This window comes from Erithacus rubecula (assembly GCF_903797595.1).
Source record: "Erithacus rubecula genome assembly, chromosome: 4".
Classification (NCBI taxonomy): Eukaryota; Metazoa; Chordata; class Aves; order Passeriformes; family Muscicapidae; genus Erithacus; species Erithacus rubecula.
The window spans coordinates 40,476,541-40,499,841 of record NC_136686.1 but is presented as its reverse complement, the minus strand read 5'-3'; the positions used below and the strand labels follow the sequence as shown (position 1 = coordinate 40,499,841).

Sequence of the window (23,301 nt, the reverse complement as noted above, 5' to 3'; positions counted from 1 at the left end):
TCATCCTCTACCATGCCTTTAATAGTATTTTGTCTCACAGAAGAGCTATGACATGCCCCAGCAGCATAGAGGGATTTAATAATAAAACCAGCAAATGAAAACACCTTTCTAAATTTCAATGAGTATAGTAACAAACATTTTTAAAATCTCTGCTATTTAGGAATATCTGTTTAGCAGCTATCAAGACATATATTAAATTTCTAAAATTTCTGATTACCTGATAGGATATACTATGGCTACTACAATTCAGAGAAAAAAATATTTTTGTGATAAATGTTTTTACCATAAAGCTCTCTGATACATTTTTTTTTTTCCCTGAATGCAAGAATTCACATGAACCTACTTTGTAAAACAAAGTGTAGGGGAAAAAAACAGAGCCAAAACCAAAACTGAAAAAGTCCCTCTTGAGAAGGGACTCAGATGAAGAAAAAGAAATTCTTACCCACAGACGACTATGGACCACTAAGGCTGTGCCAAACTGTGATACTCACTTATTTAGGTAAATGGTCATAATGAGCCATCTGTTGCTATGAAACAGTTTAAAATCTATTGTGTCTATTGAATGCAAGGAAATGTACCTGTAAAACCAATTTGAACACGTGCCTGAGCTCCATTAGAGAACAGGAATGCCCAGAATAGAGATACCGATTTTAAAGATACAACAAAAATCTTTGAAGTCTACACCTGAAAAACCCAAGGAAACAGTGTTTCCCATGAGTCGAGACCCAAGAGCCAGATGAGCATGGTTCCAGTGGCACCAAGTTTGTTGCTCAGCTCTGATGGTTGGTGTCTTCCCCAGGATCAAGATTTGCTGAGGTCTAAGCAGCTGAAAGAGAAAGAAACAGAACAGTTAAGTCAAATTTCTGTGACATTCTGCAGTAGAAATGCTATGTCCCAGTCATATCACAGGCAATGTAAAGAAACTGTGTTCAAATTCTAACCTGAAAAATAAAGAATGCCCAGAATTAAACAAAAAATCATTTTTAAACTTTGTGTCAGGAGTACGTGTTTGAGAATCGTGATTTACAAGTCTCAGTCAGCCATCCTGGCCCAACCATTTTATTCTGGAAGACTCAACTGCAAATATAGTAATGAGGACTTTTAAAGTTATATCTGAAGTGTCTATATTTATCCTTTTAGATTTTTAATGGATTTCACAGGATACATACAATTTTTGAGAACTGAAGTGCTACTTCCAATATTTCCAGTTAAATGAATTTTTAAAATAGAAGGAATGATACAATAAAAATCTAAATTTATATTTAGCATTCTGAATGTAATTAGGGTATTGAATTGATTTCTGAAGTTCCCACATGAGTGATCTACAGTGATATCATTCAGTACAACAGTAACAGGTGCTGAAAAAGTAATTTTAAACAAATGATTCTTATCACGTTATCTGTTTTTCCCTATTACAGCCAACTTTCCAAATACTTCTGTGCAATTATCTAAAAGAAGGTGTATCAAAAAGTACTTTATTCCAAGATGTATTTCCATTTTTCATCACAGGATCACTGAAGCATTGTTTACTCTCTTTTCTACAGAAGGATTTTATCACTGCTTGAAGACACGAAGAAGATACTGTAAGAAGTGTACATGAATCCTATCTTTTAAACTACAGTTTTACTACAAGAATAAAATATACAGAACTAGAAGGGACCTCCAGATGACACCTAATACATCTTCCTGCCTGCAGGAAGCAGTTTTTCAAGTACTCTGATCTTACAGATCTCCAATTGAGATGGAAACTCCAAAGGCTTGCCAAGCAATTTACTCCCTATCCTCACTATTAAAGTTTTCTGTAATTTTAAAAATAAATCTTCCCTGCTGTAATTTAGCCTATTACTTCTTGTTCCATCAAACAGAGGCAAAGGAAGTAGATTGTTCTTTTCCTCCTTGGAGCAACATCTTGTATTATAGTGTCTTCATTCTATCTTTTCTGCCAGACTAAATGAACATAATTTTTTTTTTTTTCTTTTAGGTTATAATTTCTACACTTCTGTCTTTTTTTTCACTCTCCATTGGACCGTTTCCAGTTGATTGTCATCTTTCCTCAAGTCTGATGTCTAAAACTGGACATGGTGTTATAATTCAGTAAGAAATTAAGATTTGTTAGTCCTAGATTTCATCTGATTATTTAACTAATGAAGCTAATCATCTCCCAGGAGAAGGATACCAAAGCTCTCATTCTAGTAATTGTCCTGCAGGAAACCAAAGTCAAAAGTTAGATTAATTAAAGAACAGTTCAGTGAAAATCAATTGAACAGAGTATGTTTTCCTTTTGGATTTGTGTCTTAAGTCTGACTGACCAAACATCTAACAAAACACAAACTCTGGTTCAAGTTCTTTTGCATCACACTATTTCTATGAGCTCTCCACTAAGAAAGTGTCCACTAAGAGTGAAACTCCTATGAAGTCTTTCCCTCAGTGCTGTTTATCTGCCTGTAAGAGCATATTTCCAGGTTCATGAAAACACAAACATAAAAGATGCCCAGGAATGAGCCTCTGGGATAACAGCTGGAGTAGATGGAGGAAGAAGAAGCAGGAGGTGACAGCAACTGGACCAAAACCAGCTGGTGCAGGTTTTAATAGCTGATTCAGGATTAGGCTGTGATTTTACAGCTAGTTCTGTTGATTCTGACAAAGTAGCCCCTACCATAAGCCCACCTCACCAGCTATTCTGAACAACAACATGATTTCCTAAGCCCTACTTCTCAAAGCGACTACATGGCTTCCTTGCAAAAGTTGTGAGCTTTATTAACAATGCCTAATTACACCCTATCTTGTTCTACAGATTTTAGATCTCCTGTTGTATTGAAGCATTTTAAAGTTTTAAATGAGACATGCATGTGAGAACATCTATTGCCTTTCTTTGTTCTTATCTGTCCTCCTTCATTTAATTGCTCTACTTTTCTCCCAAGAGAAAAGTATCCATGCTTTTGAGAGCAGAATCCCAACATTCAACATGCTGTAATTTATTTTGTTCTTACAGTACTTTTAGTAATAAATTCTGTTGTATATAGGTGGTGGCACTCAAGGTTTACATAAGATATTCATTATGTGAGACAACAGGTCAGCCTATTTATTCATTCCTGGAGGACTAAGGAATGAATGCTTCTATCACCAATTATGATATCAGTTCCACTGTTAAGAGTTATGATTGTGACTCTAGGATTTTGGTCACAAATAAGTAAGATGGTAGTGGTATTTCTATTTGCATAAATTTGAAAAATTTCTGTAGAAGACAGCATTTTATATGATCACTATTTTTAAATGTGTTTGATATTTCAGGTTACATGAATACTGGGTTTTTCAGGAACAATGCCATGAAACTTGAACAGTACATCAGCCTTAAGAAGATGCTTCAACCTATTGAGGAATTGTCACATTTGCTTATAGTTACCCCAATAGCTTTGATATTAAGGACTACACACGCTGTTAATTTCAAGAAGCTGTCTTGATATTATGAATCACCTCTTCAAAGGCATCTACCTTCTCTCCTAGTGATTATAGAGGAGCTTTGGAGGTTATTCCTGTCATCAACTACCCAACATTAGGTACTTAACATGGCCTCCCTTTTTTTTTTTTCTTTGCCAGAGTTAAGACACTTCAAATACAGTACATAATGTGATCAGTGAAAGGTGGGAGCCAGGAGACCAAATGGGAGAGGATGTAAAATCTCAATGAAAGATTCTACACAGCAAGCAATGACTGACTTGACAAATAAATCAGAGCAAGACCAAAGACAAAACAGGCTGATGAATGGAGAAGGCAGAAAGAAATAAATAGGATAGTGAAAGAGAAAATCAGTTTGTCTTGACTATGTAAGAACAGAGATAAGGACTAGGATATTACTGGAGGAACTGGAAGTGATTGGCAAAACAACTGGAGCCTTGAGCTGCTAGGTCAAGGTTTTACTAAATAAAAAGATGTTAAACAGAAGCCCAGATTAAAAACTTTATAAAATAAATTAGGAGAATCGGAGCAAGACACAGGGACTGGTATTAGAGCAGACTGGCAGAAGCTGGGGAGACAGTGGCAGACTAATACAAGGCAGTGGAAAAAGGCAAAAAGGTGTCTCAGCCTCAAGTTTTATTTGTTGCTAGAAAATGTGTGTTTCATCACCACTGAAGTTGGCCACATGAGAAAAGTAAACTACTAATGAGTTATCACATCCAGCTAGCATCACATCCAGAGGTAGATAAAGGTGCCAGGTTATCTACTTTAGGCTCACATCTACAGAAACACCAGACCTTCTCTCAGTAATGACTGCAACATTTATGTCTGAGTTCTTATTTGAAGATGGATACAGGATTGGTGGTTACACTATTTAAAACTTCCACAGCATTCCTATCTGAATTTGACTTTACTTTTGAAACACTGGCACTTCACACATCTTTTTTTTCTATGCATGTAACCATTTTGTTCTACCCATAAAATTATTTGATGCAAGCAAACTTCTGCCTTCATAACAATTCCATAAAGATATTTACACAATAAAGAACCAAGCCCACAATTCCTACCATTTTTTGCTTTCTTTCAAATTTCCTCCTGGGGATAGGGAAAATTTCTAAAGCAGACAAGATTGTGGACAAAGAACTCATAAAGTTCTGCTTAAACCACAGTAACAAATTGTTTTGATATTGTTTAATCTTTAAATACATTGAATGCATATAATGTAACTAAATAAAATGTGGGATGAATTTGCAGAAATTTCAATATTTGGGTTTTACTGGATGTTACCATGTAAACAGGATGTAATGTTAACTTACTATGAAGCCCATGTTAAGGACATTGTAAAACAGCGTTTTTCAAATTGCATTTAATTAAAGACTAGGGAAAAGGCAAGTAGCTCACCAGCTTCTTACAGGTGCAAAACCAGCCTACTGAATTCATGCAGTGAAAAAATATTCCTGCAAGTGTACAACCTGCTTTAACCTGTGAATTTGGAACAAGGCAGAGATACAAGACTTTTTTACTTTTCACCATTTCTTGGAAGGTTCAAAAGTACTGCAGAATTTCACCATCTCCAGTGAGGCACTTGTTGGTAGTTACTCACATTTCTATGAACCTAAACTTTTGCTACAAGGCAAGGAATCTTAGCCTTATTATTTTGACAGCCCTTGAAATCTGCTAGCTCACCTCTTAAGTCTAAATGAGATTCCCAATACAGGAAACTCCCACCCTGCCTCACCTGCAGGCTGAAACACAACCCCTCCATCAAGAGCTTGGAAATAGGTAGCTGTAGACAAGAGCACTTGGCACAAGCCAGGATATGCTACTCAGCATGCCCCAGTAGCACAGCAAGTAGGAAACTCCCCTGGAATGCAGCTATTCCCCACTAGCTTGCTTGGGCAGCTTCCTGATCAGAGGTTTCTGTGAAATCCACTCCCACTTCTCCTCCCACACTGCTAAGGAAGCCTCTGAACCTTGAGCTGGGCTGTGACTTCCTCCAGGCAAAGGGCATCTAGAATTACACAGTATGATGCAGAGCAGAGGAACAAATAATCTGTCTCCACCATTTCAACCATAGAGTGAGGGTGGAAGCATTCCTATCAAGACCTGCCTGTTGACACAACTCCAGAGGAAAGAGTAGTTCCCATCCCAATTCATGCTGCTTGGGATAATTAAAGAAAAAAAAAAAAACAAACCAAAAAAACAACAAAACAAAAAACCAACACAACAGACAACCAAAGAGGATATAAATTCCTTACATTTAATGCCTCTGCTAATTTATTCTCTAATCTTCATCTGCAAGGTAAAGCCTTCAAGGGCCACTCCATCTGTGCCAAAACATGGAGCTAGTGGTTGCTATAAGGACCCACAACTGCTTGCCATTGCTTTGGGCCATTCAAGTTTTTGTCTTTTTCACCTACCTGCCAACGAGACAGTAAGGAAAACATGGAATTGGGCATTAGACAAACAACCCAACTGTGATGAGGGACAGAGATAGAAAATGGCACAATATTTGGAGAAAGCAACATGGTTTAGAAGTTTCAGGTCATTTGCCCCTTCCCTGTAAAAGTTGATTCATCAGACTTATTTTTCTTCTCTCTGTCTAACACATTTGCAGCTTCAACCCAATGTTTTCAAGATTTTCTCTGTTCCTGAGAAGGGACATAGTGGTAGGAGGTCCAGAATAAGGTTGTTCCTCCATTCACAAGCCAGTAAACAAATTCACAGACAGAACTTAGCATGCCTTATATAACAACATGCAGTCCAAATATGTACCCAATATGGATTTGGTACAACACTTGAAAAACTGTTTAGAATCTGTCAGCCAACTTAATCTAAAAGTTCTGGAGCTATTTGAAAAGCAAGCTTGCTAATATGGCTCTCATTAGAGCCATTTTTCAGTAAGAACACTGAAGGCACTTATTGCATTTAAATGCTGAATGCACCACTGACTCACGTATTGACCATGACCAGTTCATATATAGTAGAGTCCCCACACACAGCTGACATTACCAAGCTGGTAACTTGCAGCTAACTCAGCAAGGCTGAGAGTTGCTCCCCAATTGCAAATGCAATGCAAACTATACTGCAAACTTCTTTTTAAGTGCTTCAATTCACTCTCAAACAAGTGAGGAGAAATATCAAGGGAATGTGAGGGTGGAATCCATCTCATCCACCTTGACATACCTACATCAATGAAGTTTTAGAGAGTGATTCATCTGACTAAAAGTAGATGCCTGCTTTAAAATGAGTTGACTCACTTTATGGATAATATTGACTGTTTTGACTAGATCCCCATTGACCATGACTTCAGGCCTATCAGCTGCCTCTGCACACTCTAAAACAGGAGAGAAATTCAATGAGTTTGACTGAAGGCAGGGATATTCCAGGACATGATCAAGTAAACTAGTAGCTAATATACAGTCTTCCAGTTCTCATTTTAGAGGAAATATCAATGATTCTACAGAGACATCACCACAGCAGAAATTACACCAAGATAATATAGATAGTCATTAAATAGGCATTAATTAAAAATTAGGGGGAAAAAAGAGGTAGAAAGAAGTTATTTATTTTTAAAATCTTCCATAAGTATAAAGCTGTGTTTTTAATGCTATTTTATACTGTGCATATGCATACCAACCATATATACACCATTTGTGAATATTCACTAAGAACCAACAAAGTGTTTTTATGTAATCAGTCCTGGCACATTAGGAAGACTGTATGTTTGATAGTTTTCAGATTATATCATAGGCTTTAAACTATTGCTTATAAAAAGATTCCTATCTTGAAATTTCAAAGCTCTTCAGATAGAAATTATTTTCTTTACTGTAGGGAAGAAGACTTATAAGTGACAACTTTTTTTTTATAGAACCACATTCTTGTGACCAGCATGTGAGTGATACTTTTAGTATATGCACTGAATATGGTATGTTCTTTTGATCATAGAATCTCTCCTAAAACAATTGAAGAGCCACATATTTTTTTCTTACAGAGCATGATATAATTTAATCCAAGGATTGTAATCTGATAAGTAATTTTTCCTTCTCCATTCGGTAAATCTTATTTCCCCTTCCCCATAACTCTAATAAAGTATAAACCAGCATGTTGATTCGTTAACATACCACTGAGGAAAGGAAGAAGGTCTACATTCTAACTGTTTTATCATAGAGAGAGGCATTAGCAAACTAATGATGAAATGCTGTATTTAAGGCAAAATACAAGAAATATTTTCAAGTTATCAAAAGTTAAAAATAAGATTTTTTTTTTAAATATAAGGATTACGATTATCCATTTGCTATATTTGTCCTATTACCTATACTGTGGAAGCTGCTACAAAACTGTGAACGACTACACTAGAAGGAAAAATCATATATTCCACAAAAGAATGTATCATGTTTATTAATAAAAATTTTTGATAAAAAGTTTTCTTATAAAATGTATAGACTTTGATCAGTCATGAAGAGATAATGGCTTTTTTCCCAACCACTATGTGTAGAATGAGCACTACTAGCTATAAGTATGTGTTAACTATTAGCAGATGGGAAACTCACAAAGGAAAACAACAATTTAAAGTCCTAAAAACAATAGAGCCACTCCAAAACATCTTCCTACAACCTTCCTACAGCCACTTCCTACAACCTCCAATCTCATTTTAGGACAACAGGAAAGAAAATGTCCCTCAAAGCAATCCTGATCAATCATCCTCTTACGGCTTTTATGTCTTCAGGAGAGAAGCCTCAGCTCTTTGAAAACAGATGCATTCTTTTTTAAGTTGACTATTAAGAACCAGATTTAAAAATATATTCAGACTTTAGGGTTCTTAGTTGAACCTGCAGTTCTCGAATGAAAACTCAGCTGCCATCTTGCAGTGTTGAGATGTGTAGGTGCCTCATCTTTGGCATTAGAGCTCTCTGACGACAAGGGTTTAAGCAGGTCTGCAGTGGTAAATCATTGCCATTTGCTGGTCTTTGTTTCTCTTCTCTGATTTTTAATCACACTGCTTGCACTTCATGAGCTCAGAAACTGTTTCCAGGAGGAGAAATCCTCCAGGAGGCTGAGGTTAGAGTTCTTAGCTTTAGTTCCCTTTCTCAGCCTTTAATTCTCTTTCTCAGCCTTCTTGAAGATGGGTATGACCTTTGCCTCTTCTGTCCATCATGGACCTCTCCAGTCACCACACAAAGTTGATGGGCAGAACACCCATGCTGCCATTGGCTAGATTTCACATCTTCAGTCAGTCTAGAGTGTTCTCTTCATCCATATTGGGCTTGCACCATCTTTGCTTACCTTTCTTGACTTGGAAAGGATCAGTTCTGCATTTTGAGAAGGTTGTTCTTGAAGGTCAGTTAGCTGTGCCAGAGTAACTGACTGCCTCTTATGTGATCCTGTCCAGCAGATCCCCAAAAAAAGTTGAAATTTGCCCTTTTGAAATCAAGACTGGCAATTTTATCATTTTTTCTTGTTTATCTCAGGATTTTAAACTATACAAACTCAGAGTTGCAGCCAAAACTACCTTCAATCTCTACATCCTCAGACAGACTGTTCATGAGTTAAGTCCAGCCAGGTCTTCTCCTCCAGTTACCTCACCAATCACCTATGTCAGGAAATTGTCATTGAATTTTCTGCACTTAATCCATGCTTCAAGTGCTAACATGTTTGGAACCTGGTGCTCATAGAACAAGGAATTGCACTTTCACTGTTTTGACAGCAGAGATCTCACTTCACCTTCAAAAACTGAATATCCTTAGCACCTGCCACAGGGGGAATCTTGGGGAGAAGGTTCCTCTAGCAAAACTGTAGTGCTGAGGAATACTGTGGCTCTGGTGCAAAGGGCTAGTAACATATTCCAAGGATAAATGTGATAAGGAGGTTAGAAATGTGGTGCCAAGGCCTCTTGTGACAGGTGCTACCTTCATCACCTCTACTGAGGCCACGAGTGGACAAGGAGACTAAGGGAACATTCTCAGGTTGTTGGTGCTGGCTTGCAGAGCAGCCCTAGTCGTGTTGACTCCTATCCATTCACCAGTCCAAGGAACACACAGCACACAAAACTCAACAGTGCCAAGTGGTATGGCTGCAGTCACTTCATGTAGGCTTTCACCAGGTGCAACAGTACCGGATATGACTCCCTGTTGCCATACTTCACTTGTCAATGAGCTTCCTTTATAATTTCATGTGCCCAAGAAGTCTTGACATAGTATTAGAGCTGCTTCCTTGAGGGAAGGATCCTTAGGAGAATGGCCCCATGTTGATTCAGCAATGAAGGGTTTTGTCAGTTCACAGCTCCTGCTATTTAATGTGGTCGTAGAATTCTGAATTTAATGATGTCTTCATAACTTTCCAAGTCTGTAATTCTGCTATTCAAGCTCCTGAACTCTTCTTCTTCTAAAATAATGATGAACATTTATCAGAAATACATGACCTTCTGACTACTTAAGGCTCCTGGTTTGCACAGGAGGTGACAGGACCTAGAGTTTTTAAGCCATGCTGAGTGAAAAGTTGGCTTTGGAGTAAACTTGTATAGGCACATCCATATCTTTAATGTCTAATAAACACAAAGCAATTCTCTCCCTGTCTAATACTCACTCACCTCAGCACTGTCCCCATGAGAAACCTGTGTGGAGTGTTCCTTGAATGTTCCACAAAAGGGAGAAGAGTCTCTAAGCTTTGTAATGTAATGGGAGTAATGGGAAAGAAATAGCTGGTCCTAAAGGTAACAGTCTCTACCAGGAAGCATTTACATTCTTAACCCAAGCTCATTCAGTTACCTCCATGCACAACTTTATACATTAAAAATCCCATCACGTTATTGAAGATTTCACAAATACGCAGTTGTTTTTAGATTACAGGAAAGTTCTCTTGAAATAGAAAAATACTCTGTGTGAAAACAGTGTTTGGTGTCAGTTGAAGAGTCATGTTTAGTACATCCATTTTTAATAATTAGCTGTTTGTGATTTTTTTTTTCTACCATTTAAAACAAATAAAACTTCAAATAGCTATTTGGAAAAACAAGATTAAAAGGATTTGAAGGACTTTAAATGAAATTAAAAACTTTAATGGATGCTAACTGTATGTGAAACACCAATGACTACAGTTAAAGGAAAATTGTGATGTTGCCCTCTCAATTCAGTCTTGGCAGTTCTGAAGTACCTTGCTCCTTTTATTTTATATGAAATGAGGAACTAGAACCCGGTTTAGAAGGAAACTTCAGTAAAGTGAGAGAGAAATTCTACTGCAACAGCAAGTGCTTTATATAGTGTTTCTCAGTTGCATGTGAAGCGCAACAGCTGGGCTAGAAAAGCATGGACTTTTACCTAAAATATGGCACTTTTGCTTTTAAAGAGGGAAAAGAAAGTTATCCTGTTTCTTCATTTCCATTCCTGACTTCCCATATCCTCTGCCTAACTCACATAATAAATGCAAATTCTTTTTTATAACGTCTTATGGTAAAAAAATATTTTTCATTGAATAACATTTTCATTGAATAACATGAGTTTATTTAACTTTGACTACTCTGAGCTTGTCTCAAGGTCTAGACTGCACATTTCTTCTTCATTCATATGCAGAGGCATTTGGCTTATCCTTCTGGAGCTTTCCAGGGCTTTCAAGAAATTTAAAGGTCATACCTGTACTGGGACTCTTACACTGGATTGCATTCTGCAGAAACCCAGCCATTAGCTATTGAAGATAGAAGAGGTGTGAGGATGATGATGATGCACTATTGTGGGCCCCAGACAAACCCTTTTGTATCACGGGAATGATAAAATTTCCACTGTGAGCTGTTAGAAGAGCTACCTCTCCCCATTTTTCTTAAGCATGGCATGGATTAATATAATTGCATGAGGAGGGGGAGGAGTTCTAATTGAAAATCAACAGTTAAAAGCCTGTACATATTTTTCAGTTGCTTAACTTTACTGTTTGCAAAATAAAATTATAATCTGGGACTAATTGTAATTTCATTCGCCCCTCCACCCTTATGGGGGGGTGTCATGAATCTCCAGACAGATGTTCTGTAGCTCCAGTGGCAAAGTGTGGGTGAGAGGAGGTTGAGGAAGTGGAAGATAGAAAGAACTGTAAAATGATGATGAGAATTACTAAGGGTTAAAACCAAGAGGTCTATGGGAGGGCAGCAGCAGACAAGGCAGTGTTTTGGTACTTCAGCATTCAGGTTTAATATTGACTGAAAACATTAATCTTACCAAAATCAAGTCTATGATGGATGTCCTCTGTCCCTCTTATCTACATGAAAAAAATGTAGGAAGCATACCATTCTTACAACATCCCTTACTTACAAGACTTTACATGTGGAATTTATTTCATAAATGCATTTATTTTAAAACATAAATGGGGGGAAAAAAGTATATAGGTAAAGAAAATCTAAATATACATGTACCATGGTCCAAAAGGCCCTATATTAAGATTCTTCAAAAGTGGAGGAGAGAAATTTATTTCCAAATCTCAGTCCTGAAAATATCAAGCAGTATCTCTTTAGGCTGGATTCCCCTCCATCAACCCCATTTCCTCAGCTTTCTCCAAGGCCTGCAGACTCCAAATTTTAGGTCTTTGGATACAGTGCAAAGTTTGGAGGCAAACAGACTGAAAGCTGGCAACAGAAGGAAAATATAACATGATTGTTATCAGCCAAAAAGCCTTTTCTAACTCATTTTTGTATTATCTGTATCATCCCACATGAACACGCTGCACATAAAACAAAAGTTTGTTTTCTGTTCCCTTTTTGTTAAAAAGGCCACAAGATGACAGTCGCATCCCACCTCCCCTGAAATAGAAATAAGAGCACAGTTAACAATTCAGCCAGGTGCACTCCTTTCAAAATGCCTCTAATAACTGGGCTAAGCAAACTAGAGGAAATATTTATCAAAAGAGGCACCACTTTATCATCCTTTTAAGGAGCAACAAGGAAGTGCTAGCAGCACCTAATTGCCTTGACTTCAGATTTCTTCTACTCCCTCACCAATGATAACAAGGGGGACAATGTTCTCTCCTGCTGTTGTTACCTGAATAGTGTGGATGCTGGAGCCTTTGAAGGAGGACTGGAGGAAGAAGGATTCCTGGTTTTCTTGGATTCTTATTTTTACATTCTCGTGCACTGATGCTGCCCTTCACACAGTGGTAGCAAGTCCATTTAAAAGACAATTTTTTGTCCTGTAAATTTTCAACTGAATTAATCTTTAACTATGTCGCAGTACAGATGTGTGAAACGCTAATGCCAAGAGGAATGAAGGAAGAAGAGAATGAGGATGTATGACGTGCTTCTTTTTGGAGGCAGCACCTAGTTTAAGCTATTAAGAAATTGTGGAACAACTTGTTGTTACCTAACTACTAGGAGTGGTTCAGAACTTGCCATCAGTTTTGAGTATTTAGTGCATAACTGTAGAAAGCCACACTGATGAGGGAAAAGCTATCACTAACATTCAGAAGCTGGCTACTCCGACTACAGATGCTACACATTCATGAGCTACTAGATTAGCAAGTCAACTACTACATTAAGTTAGCAACATCATTATTTATATTATTTAACTGAAGGTTTTCAGCACCAGATTCATCCAAAATCTCAGTTACTCCTATAAGGAAATAGCAGCATGAGAGACCCATGTTGGTCAAGAGGAGATGTGGATACTCTGCTCGTGTATTTTCATGTCTCAGAGGTGAAACAACTGCCTCTTTAGCTATATTACATTCCATATTTTGAGGTGATGTGACTTTTATATCAAAACTTGTCCAATAAAAGTTAGGAGTTGTCTGTTAAGATTTTTCTTCCCCAGAGGTTTTAAGGGACTCTTAAAGAACATGGAATATTTGTCCCCAAATAATTTTATGTATGAGGAATCTTAAGTTAATACATAATCTGGCACACAATTCAAGAGTTACTTCCTGTAGTAGCTAGTTTGTGGTAATGACATGTCATTTCTGTAGATTGTGTAAACTGCTGGCTGTTTTCACACTTCAATAAAATCTGTTTGCAGAGCTTGTACTTCTCCTTTCATTACAATCAGGCAGAAGTTCAAACAACAAAACTTTATTGTTCATGTCTGTAAGTTAAATAACAACTGCAAAGTATAAAATGTTTTAAACCAATATAACAATGTGTAAAACACTTCTAAGTTCTGCTGAAATTGCAGTGCACTTTCATAAATGACTGATGTGCAAAGGAGTCACACAAGCACTGTGTGTTTGCAAGTGTCCCATCTCCTCTCCACACACCCCTTATTTCTTGTCTAAGCGGTTCATCAGAGAGTATACGAGAAAGAGCTTAATATGGCTGAGCTCTGGGATCAAACACTACAATTATGTATACATTCAAAATGCTTTGTATCTTATATTCAGACCAAAAATTGTTAACAATCTATTTCTCTCTTCCAACTTTACAAAAATGCTGAAAACTCATTTTTTATAGATCAAGATATAAGAAGTTCTTTAAAGTTGTAAATCCTTACTAAAAGTTAATTGGCAACACTGCTGCAGAATATGAACTCAACTGGTGAGTTTCTTTGCAAGTATCTTTACTTATCATCTTTGAGCAGTGAACTGGCAGCAGTTTTGTCCAATTAGTTTTGACATGAATGAAAGATGATAAAGCAAACTGTTTAATCAGTACTTAAATCCTGACTACTTTTAAACATCCATAAGACATTACACAGAATACTACTACTCCAGTTTTAAGAAGTGATCCAACACTTTCTGAGAAACAATGCTCAACTCCTGGCCTCCAGTTTCAACAGTTATACCTGTATATACAAACCCCTTTTAGGTAGTTGAGTTCAGGTCTTGGAAGCAACGCTGGGAGCTGTGACTTACAGAGCTCCTGTTCTCTGGCTGATAGGTGGGGGCACCAGCACAAAGAACAGCACACAAGTGAGGCTGGTACAGTGCTGCATTTGATAGTTTGTGCTCCAAATGTGCCACCCAAGATAGCTGGCCTGCAGTGGCCTCTCCTCCTGACACACCCAGGCTCCTGCACATGCCTATTTACTACTTCCTTTCCAAATAAGTTCCCATAACTTTATTTGCATTTACAAAGCTGTGGGTGTTAATATTTACAGCTACTTCATATTAAAGATCAGCAAGCTTTACTAAGGCAATAACAACCCAATTAGATGATCAGTGGCTTTGCTTTAGCTAATTTTAAAATTTGTTCCTAAAATCCAATGCACAGTTCGCTGGTGTGGCAATGGACAAAACTCCATCACACAGCCACCCACATTCAAAACACCTAGAAAGCTGCAGTGTTTCAAAGGCTGGTGACTGCACAGCATATGTTTTCTGGTGGAGTTTTGTCATTTACTAAGTCAGAGAAAGATGTGCTGAGCTACCTAAAAGGCCATATAAAATCCTGCCTGCCAATTTTTCCTTCAAAAATTTGCTAACATCACATCCTCTCACTTTCCATGAAAATATGGTGGCGGATATTGAAGCTGCTTCAACGATTTGTTTGATAAGTGCCTGTTTCTCTCCAGCCATTAATGAACCAGTTGTAGGCATATAAAAGTCACCTTCACTGACCTCTATACTTAGGAACCACAACTGGCCATTGAAACCAGCAAGAACAAACAAAAAGCATCTCTTTCTTTCTGCCTCTTCCTCAGAGCATGAAGAGCACCAAAAAGTAGACCTCCAGTGGCTCTTCACTACAACAGATGTTCAGTATATCATCCAAACACCCAGTGGAGTATTTAATAAAAAATGTTTTTTACATTTTTTAACAGTGTTATTGAATTCAAGCCATAAACCTCTTATTCTGTAGTAATTGTGCTTATGAAGATCATATACTGAAACTGGAAACTCTTCCCTCTCCCCAACTACAGGTTTGGTTTGTGATGGTTTTTCTGGGGGGTGGGTTTTTGGTGGTGGTGGTGTTCTTTTTGTTTGTTTGTTTGGTTTGTTTTTTTTGAGGGTTTTTTTTTTTTTTGTCTTTTCCCTCCCCTCAAGAAAGAGGCATGTGACAATCGAGTAGCCATTGGTGTTCTAATCACAGGATCTGTCTCAAACATTTTGTGACTGAGACATGAAGGGGGTAAGGAGAAATAAAGCAAGCAGCTGTGTAAAGCTCTTCTATCATTCTCAGACCTAAGTGAAGCCAGTAGTACCAAAGTGAGAACAAAAACCCCCTTCAACATTATAAACGCTAACCATTCATCAGTCAGTCCTTTCTTAAAACTTAAACAAATAAATAAAAATTTAAAAGGCAGACAGTACTTAGGAGGTTAAACCTTTGCTAACAATGAAGCCACCAGAACCTCTTGAGCAGAGATTAGCAAACTAAGTAACCTTTTGGGAATTCTCCCATGCCATTCAGCTAGTAAACAAAGCTATTCCATTCCTTGAGTGATGGTCCTTGCAGAGTTCCTCCTACCTGAGGCAGCAGCAGGGACATTCAGGCTGGGGTTCTGCTGTGTTCCGTGCTCCCTCTTCTGGCACCCAGGACCCGCCAAAAGCCAACAGCAGCCTCGGGGGGAGGGAGGGATAGGGGATGCTGGGAGGCTACCGCAAATGCATCCTGTTGGCTACACACCACTTCTATTTCTGACTTTATCAGGGATTTACAGAGTTTCTTGTATCAAACTGGTGGCCTCTAACGAAGTGCTTCCCATTTTCTGAGCTCTAAATTCAAGCTGCTGAAAAATAAATGCAGAAATATCAAGGAGAATCTACTACATGCATACAGCCTTCTCAGCACTGCAAACCCTCTGAGGAACAGAGCATCCCAATAACGCTACACCAGGAAAAGCCCTAATAATGCAGACAGGACCACAGCATGTACTTACAAGTTCAAGAAAAAAGCCTATTGCTGAATTTAACACAGCTCTAAAATTATGGCTAGAACTCCTACTGCTGAACAACCTCTACCCTCAAATAACCTGTACATTATATTCAGTGAAACTGTGCTCTGATTAAATGAAAACCAACTCAATTTAGCAGCCATTCTTTTACTGAATCCCTCTATGCCTTAGCTTTCTCAGCAATATAGTGATGATAATGCTACTAGTTCAGAATTTTGGGAACTCATTAGTATGAGCATTCAGATACTCTCCTAATGATTACTCTAGAAAAGCCTGCAGGAAAATAAAAGGAAAAAAAAAAATCTGTGCTCAGGTAAACACTTAACATCATGCAGATATAGAGAAATAACTTTTCTGATTTTATATTGAGAAGTTTCCATCTCAAACTGAAGTACTATGCATGCATTAAAAAATGATCATATAATTAAGGATTATCATGATATACATGCATGACATCACAGATGGAAAACTTCAGCAATGAGCATTGAATTCTTCAACTTAATTTTCATATATGTTAAGGTTTGCATGCAATTATACATAATTTTATGTTCAGATGCAAACAGAAACTATTAGACTTGCATTTAATTCAAGAACACTCTGGCAGATAAAATATTAGTAAACTGAATGTCTATGTGTTTTCTTCTATAAATACATAAATTGATCCTGAGATTAAGTTGGCTGCAGCTAGTTACCCAAATATTAAAAAAAAAAAAAATTAAAAACATCTTTGAACATTTAATTAGCATATTTTGGCAAAAGGAGATGATTCCTCAGAACAAAAATTAGATGACATGGGGAAATCCACATTATCAAGCCCATACTATAATTTCTGTATATTACTGCAAACATGACACAAACACCTGGCTTAAGGATACACAACTTCATTTTCGTAACTTCTAAGCACAATTAATTCCAATGGAACATCATGGAGGCTCTGTAATAGCCTGGCAACAGCTCAAAGAAAAAACTGTGACATTATTTAATTTTCATAAAGCAAAATGAAGAATGAGCCTGGACTTATTAAAATAGAGGTAACAGATAAAACACAATATTGTCAGGGTTTCATTCACAGATAGGCTTACTTCACTTTTATTGTCTTATAAATCTTGTCAAACTTGTAGCAGTAAAGAAAAAAATAATCTATTTTGACTTTGTAAAGAATCACTAGAGTAGCTTTGTGAAGGGTGAAAAAAGACAGGAAGAAGTTTCATTCTCAGAGACCACTCTGTAACTTCAGGCCACTCCTGTTTATGCTGGGGAATTTACTACAAGCAGTCTGTGGTGCAGCATGTGACTCAAGCCACTGGGAAGTTCATGTTCAACAAACTGGAATAAAATACTCAGAACAATAAAGAAGTCTCGTTTCTTGATCTGTAAAAAAGTGTGAATACTATTTAAAATTCCCGAATCAGCAAAAGATAGAAACAAACTTTAGGGCAAATGCACCTAAGGAGATCTGCAGTCACCTGTGACACTGCTTGAAAAACACACAGAGAGGGAGTTGTCCCACTCAAAATTATCAGATTTTCCTCACTCTCTTGCTCAGGTCCCCATTTTCTTTCATCTCCCTTTTTTGTTCTTGAGCAGGACTGTTAGAATTTTTCCAGCTTCTTGACTGTTTTCTGTTACCTGCGAGGGAATTTCATGGAGGGAGGAGACCTTTCCCCAGTGTGCCGTTTCCCCACTCTGCACACAAGCTAGATAAGGACAAGGCTAAGCAGACTGGCTTGCGTAACACGTTTGAACACTGCTACACCCCAAATACCCACACTGCACTTCTGCCTCTTGCTAAAGGGTTAGGGGACTATGCTCACTCTTCTCTGAACACTACATAAAGACCCTGAGAGTCTCAGAAGCCCCAAAATCAAGAACTGATAGAAGATACAGGAGCATGTATATGCACACCATTTCTGCATTTCCCTTTGTAAAGAGAGTTTGCAGCAAGGTTCTGGGTAAGACATCTCACATTAAGGTTCAAAATTCAGAAGTAGTAGCAGCTCAGCCTAATAAACATTTTTATAATATCTGGAGATTAACAGTCATAGATTCCCCTAAGAGCTTTAAATGCTATCCTATTTCTGCAAGCAACAGGAACTGATACTCAACTACATTTGATAACTCTTTGTAGTAAACAACTTCAGAAACTATTTTTCATTAGCTTTTTACCCTAGTTATATTAGACATTACTGTAGGTAAAAATTAAGTCCTATGTTTTTTAAAGAGTGATTTTCAAATGAGTTATCATAGCAGCATTTGACCAACGCATTAAGTTTGAGGGGATTTGTTTTCCAGTTATTCTGAAAAGAAAAATACTTCCTTTTATCTGGGCAACACAACAGCATTCAATGCAATGCATTTACCTATCAGCAGTCTGTAGCCAAATCTAGATTAAGCATACACCAACAGATACACTGAGAATCATAATTAAACAACAACAAATTTCCTTCTTTTAAATTACATCTGTGGGTATTCATGTGTTTTCACTGCTTTAAGTTCTTGATTTGCTTGGGCAATTTTAATAGATTACTTAGCTTATATGTTATTTGGCCAGTATTTCTTTTATTTACTATTTAAGTTTTCTGAAGTGTTCTTCTAGCATATATATTGAAATGCATAAATTGTCACATGTATTGTCTGTCCACATATTCACAGTTGCACAAATTACTTCCCTTTTCATTTATGCCCATATAAAAGTTAGGTAAGGCAACTGCTTACTCAGAGAAATTTCAACATAATTTTAGTTACTGTTGACTGTCATTTGAATTGGTTAAAATATAAAGATGAGACAGTGCTACGTGACAAGGAAATATTGCTGGCAAATCTGCAATACTGAGAACTCTCCTGCTAGTAGAATTTCACCACTTTTACTTATAACAAACATCATGAAGTTATTAGGTTTGTTTATGCTTTAAGTTAACTGGACCTTCCCCATGCAAATATGACATGGTAATTCTTAATCTACAAAAACCCTTTGACAAATTTAATCTGATCGTTTCTGTATTTCTGAGCATGGTTCCTTTTTAACATTCAGAAGAACTCTCTCAGTTTTGCATCTCAATCAAACTTTCACACATTCAACCAGAAACATGAATCACACTAGTGCTATTTCAGGGAACAGTGTACAGCTATAGTGGCAGGGGGAAGTGTGCCATCTACCAGATCATACTGACACAGAGGTCATCATAAAGTAATGTGTGAGATTAAAGGTAATTTACTAAGACCAAATACCTATTTTTTTAAAGAAAAACCCTGCACCTGTTTGCAGTCAGGACATTCATGACTTCCGTGCCACACACCAATACTTCCTAGAACATAAAAATATTTTTGTCATTGAGGCCCTAATCTGCATTACAGTTATGATAACTTAAAGCAGCAATTTTTTTTTTTTTTGCCTGCAAGAAAACGATATGAATTTGACAATCTTTCTAAATTTACTGCTGAATTATTGCCAGCCCAGAGTGTTCAGAACACCTAAGTCAGGACCCACAAAAGAATTAGGATTTCAAAGATATGACAGTTTTTGAAATCAAGTGGGAATGCATTTACGTATTTATTTCTACTTCTACTTCAGTTGCATTTAGGGTTTTCCTGCTTTGTGTTTCATACTTCATTGCACAACTGAAAAACCATCGACTCTGAAGTGCTTATAATTTAAGAGTTTAGATGACCATAAAATTCACTAATTCCAAAAGGTGGACCTTTGTGATGAAGAGCAAGTATTAAACAATTACAATAATACAGATAACATTTTTAAAGTGTTTAATCAATTTGGTTGGATATTTTTCAACAGTGCTTAGGTAGCCAAAATTTCCCTGTTTTATTTCCTGAGTGTTAATACCATAAAGTTGAAATGAGGAAGGTGCACATCCTGTTGGAAGATTTAGGAGGGTGTCATAAATTACTTAAATAAACAGCTTAAGAAGGTGGGTCTTTTCAATGTAAAAGTGTTACTAATTTTTTTTTTTTAAGATTATCTAACCCAAGCCTCCTGAGGTAGTTAAGTTCCAGTAACTGCACTGAAAATTGTGCAGAATAAGTGTGCAGAAGTAGCCTGTAATGTTAGATGTCCACTTTTCCACCTTTGCTATGCTGTTTAGCATTTAATTTCATGCATAAGACCTTTCACTTATGATTTAACGATGTACTATTGAAGAATAGTCACTTATGGTCTATAGTAAGCAGCAGAACCCTTAAAAAGAAACTAGCACACTAAAATATAATAAGGAATTTTAAAGTATTATTCAGTAAGAAGGGGTAGGGCTTACTGAGTAAACACCCCTTGTTCATGTGCACAAGCCACAGCTATTTAAGCAGTGAAGTCTTTAGCCCAGCATATGCAGTCACTCCAACACTTTAACATTTTTTATTAAATATGGTTGAGCTGCATGTTACTAAAATTTGCCAATTCTGCCTTTCCAACCCTCTCCTTTACCAGAGGTTAATCCTGTAATTCTTGTGCTTATTTTTACATTGCACCTCTATTATTTGCTGTCTGCAGTCTTAAGAGGGAATTTACTGGATTCTTTACTCCATCTAACAGGCTGCATTTTCAAAAACCATATATATAGCACATGCACAACACAAATAAAATTAACTTCTATTTTTAAGAATTTACAGTTTACTGTTTAATACAAGTAGCATATAGCTAGTGATACTAGTTACACTCATCAGAATATAATGTTACCACAATTCAAGAGCAGCACAAGCAAAAATGGAAATGAGCAAGAATATTTCACCCACCAGAAAGCAGAGTTTGTGACACACTGACAAGAGCAACTGTGACCTGCTCTCTGTAAAGCAGCAATAATGCAAATTGGGAGTAAGCACAAAATTTAGTATAAAAGATATTAAAAAAATTAAAAATTGAAACTGTAACACAGGATACAGCTGCCAGAACATTCACTTAACATAGCTGAACTCAAAAAAACCCCAGCCAACAGAGACAGAGGCCAAAAACCCACGCAAGCAGCACTGAATAGTGACAATTCAGGTACTGGACCTATCCTGTCTGTCTGCAAGAATTGCGTAACATTTATACACTGAAATTCACTGTATACGATAATATTTAAAATCAGTACAGGTTTTATTTTACAAATAAACTCAAATTGTACTGACAAATACTATACAGAGATGAATAAAAGGATCTTTTTATACACAGCAAGATTTTTTCATTTTCCCTACTTTTGATCTTTGACTTTTTAGTATACAACAAGACATTTCATAATTCCTTAATATTAAGGTAATTTTGGTACATTTAAAAATTATAACTTCCACCAGAAATATGTAATTTCCTTTATTTAATACCATTAAAAAGCATGCAAATTAAGACAAATATATCAGAAAAAAAAAAAAAAAAAAAAGGTCTTAAGCCCCTTCTCTACCTCTAAAAACGGTGGAACCCCGTTTACAAACATGAAACAAACAAACCCGGTGGTGTCATACTAGAATCAGCTTCACGACCTTATCGTAAGGGATCTCCAACTGTTTCAGCTATAAGCCGAATAACCAAGCTATAAGAACCAAGACATCGTTAACGTAAAATAGTAATTATTACCAAGCTGGCATCGCAAGATCAGAGTCCAATACAGACATTTTGTACCTTGGTGCTGGATAATGTTACTTGAAGCATCAGCCTAATAGCCGGTTTATTCATAAGGCACGCACTAAAATGAAACAAACAGTAATTAAGTGCTGACAGTGACCTAGTTAGCTACACAAGGAGCTAGATCGTCCTGCCATTCATTGCAGGTTCGCCGGAATCCGACAGGCACGGTCCCGTCCGGCCGGGCAGCGCGGGCGCGGGGCGCAGCGCCCCCCGTGCGGGCAGCCCCGGGCTCCGGCCCGGCGTCGCCAGCCGCGCCTGCAGCCGCCGCTCTGCGCAGCCCCCGGGTCTCCGGGAGCTACGCCCTGGCGAGGGCAGCGCCAAGGCCGCCTGCCTTGGCCTTCGCCTTCCCCTCCCCCGCGCCGCAGCTCCGGCAGCTCCGCGCTGGGATAACGCAGCCTCTGACTCGCTCGCTGCTCGCGTCCTCCTTCACCTCCCTCTCCTCCCTCCCCCAACGCGCGCGCTCGAGAGTCTCCGCTCGGCGGCGGGAGGGCGGTGAAATCCTCCGCTCTCCTCCCTCCGCGCTCCGTAACGCGAACGAGCCGCCGCCTTCTGTTCCTCAGCCTCGGCCAAGTCGGCGTTTGTTGACAGGCTCTGCCGGGCACAAAATGGGGCTGCCGCTTCCATGGGCGCCGCCATTTTGTGAGAAGCCGCCGCGCTCCCTTGCAGCAGCCGCAGCCTCAGCCGCGGCAGCCCAGGCGCGCCGGAGCGGCGGCCGGGGTCTGTGTAATGGTTGAATAAAGTGACCCCGTCTAGGGAATCCCCGGCTGACAGTTACGTAAGGGACCGTGCGCAATTGCTGTGCTTAGCATGGAAACCCACCTAGCCCTGCTACGCAACTTGCCTGTCCTCCCCTCTGCCTCCCGCTCCCCTCACAGAGCGCCCGGGCGAGCGGTGACTCACCTCTGCCGACCGCCCCTCGCGGAGGGGAGACCCCCTGCTTTTAAGGAATTTTTAAGGCATGATTAAAAACCACCGCCCTCCAGTGAAGGGAGGTTTGACTGTGTGTCTAAAACAGCGATCTAGCCCCCCAGTCGCTTGTTTTAAACCTTTCTGATTTGTATTATCCTGGCTTTGCCAGTCTTACGCATACTGTAGCTGAAATAGCAGAAGCTCAGAGTGTCAGAGACAGGAGCTGCAGACCAAGAGCTGAAGGTCTAATTTTAGGGGAAGGGGAGGGGGGAAGGCTCTTAATGCTACAGTGAATAAGACACTGTGCATTTCATATTCTGCAATCCACACACCACCAACTTTTGTTACAGAGTATTAATTCGAAACTCAGGTATTTCTCTGTCCTTCCCCCCAATCATGAACCCAGGGCAAATCTTACCAAGCATTATTCTATCTGTCTATATTCGAGCTGAAACAGCACTCAAGTCAAAAGGGGAAAAAAAAAATCTTTGGAAAAAAAATTTGTTTTCTGAAGTTGGTACATAGAGTAGAAAG

At 38.3% G+C, this 23,301-nt stretch overlaps 1 protein-coding gene across 1 annotated transcript; it reads right to left on the bottom strand.

Annotated features, from left to right (window-relative positions):
- Window positions 1-613: 613 nt before the first annotated feature.
- LOC306800754 (uncharacterized protein) lies at window positions 614-22,946 on the bottom strand (the record flags this gene model as incomplete). Its single annotated transcript, XM_079303082.1, has 4 exons — window positions 614-826; window positions 21,853-21,916; window positions 22,000-22,534; window positions 22,943-22,946. 4 exons carry the CDS (start codon window positions 22,944-22,946, stop codon window positions 614-616), a joined length of 816 nt encoding a protein of 271 aa, XP_079159208.1.
- Between the last annotated feature and the right edge of the window lie 355 nt (window positions 22,947-23,301).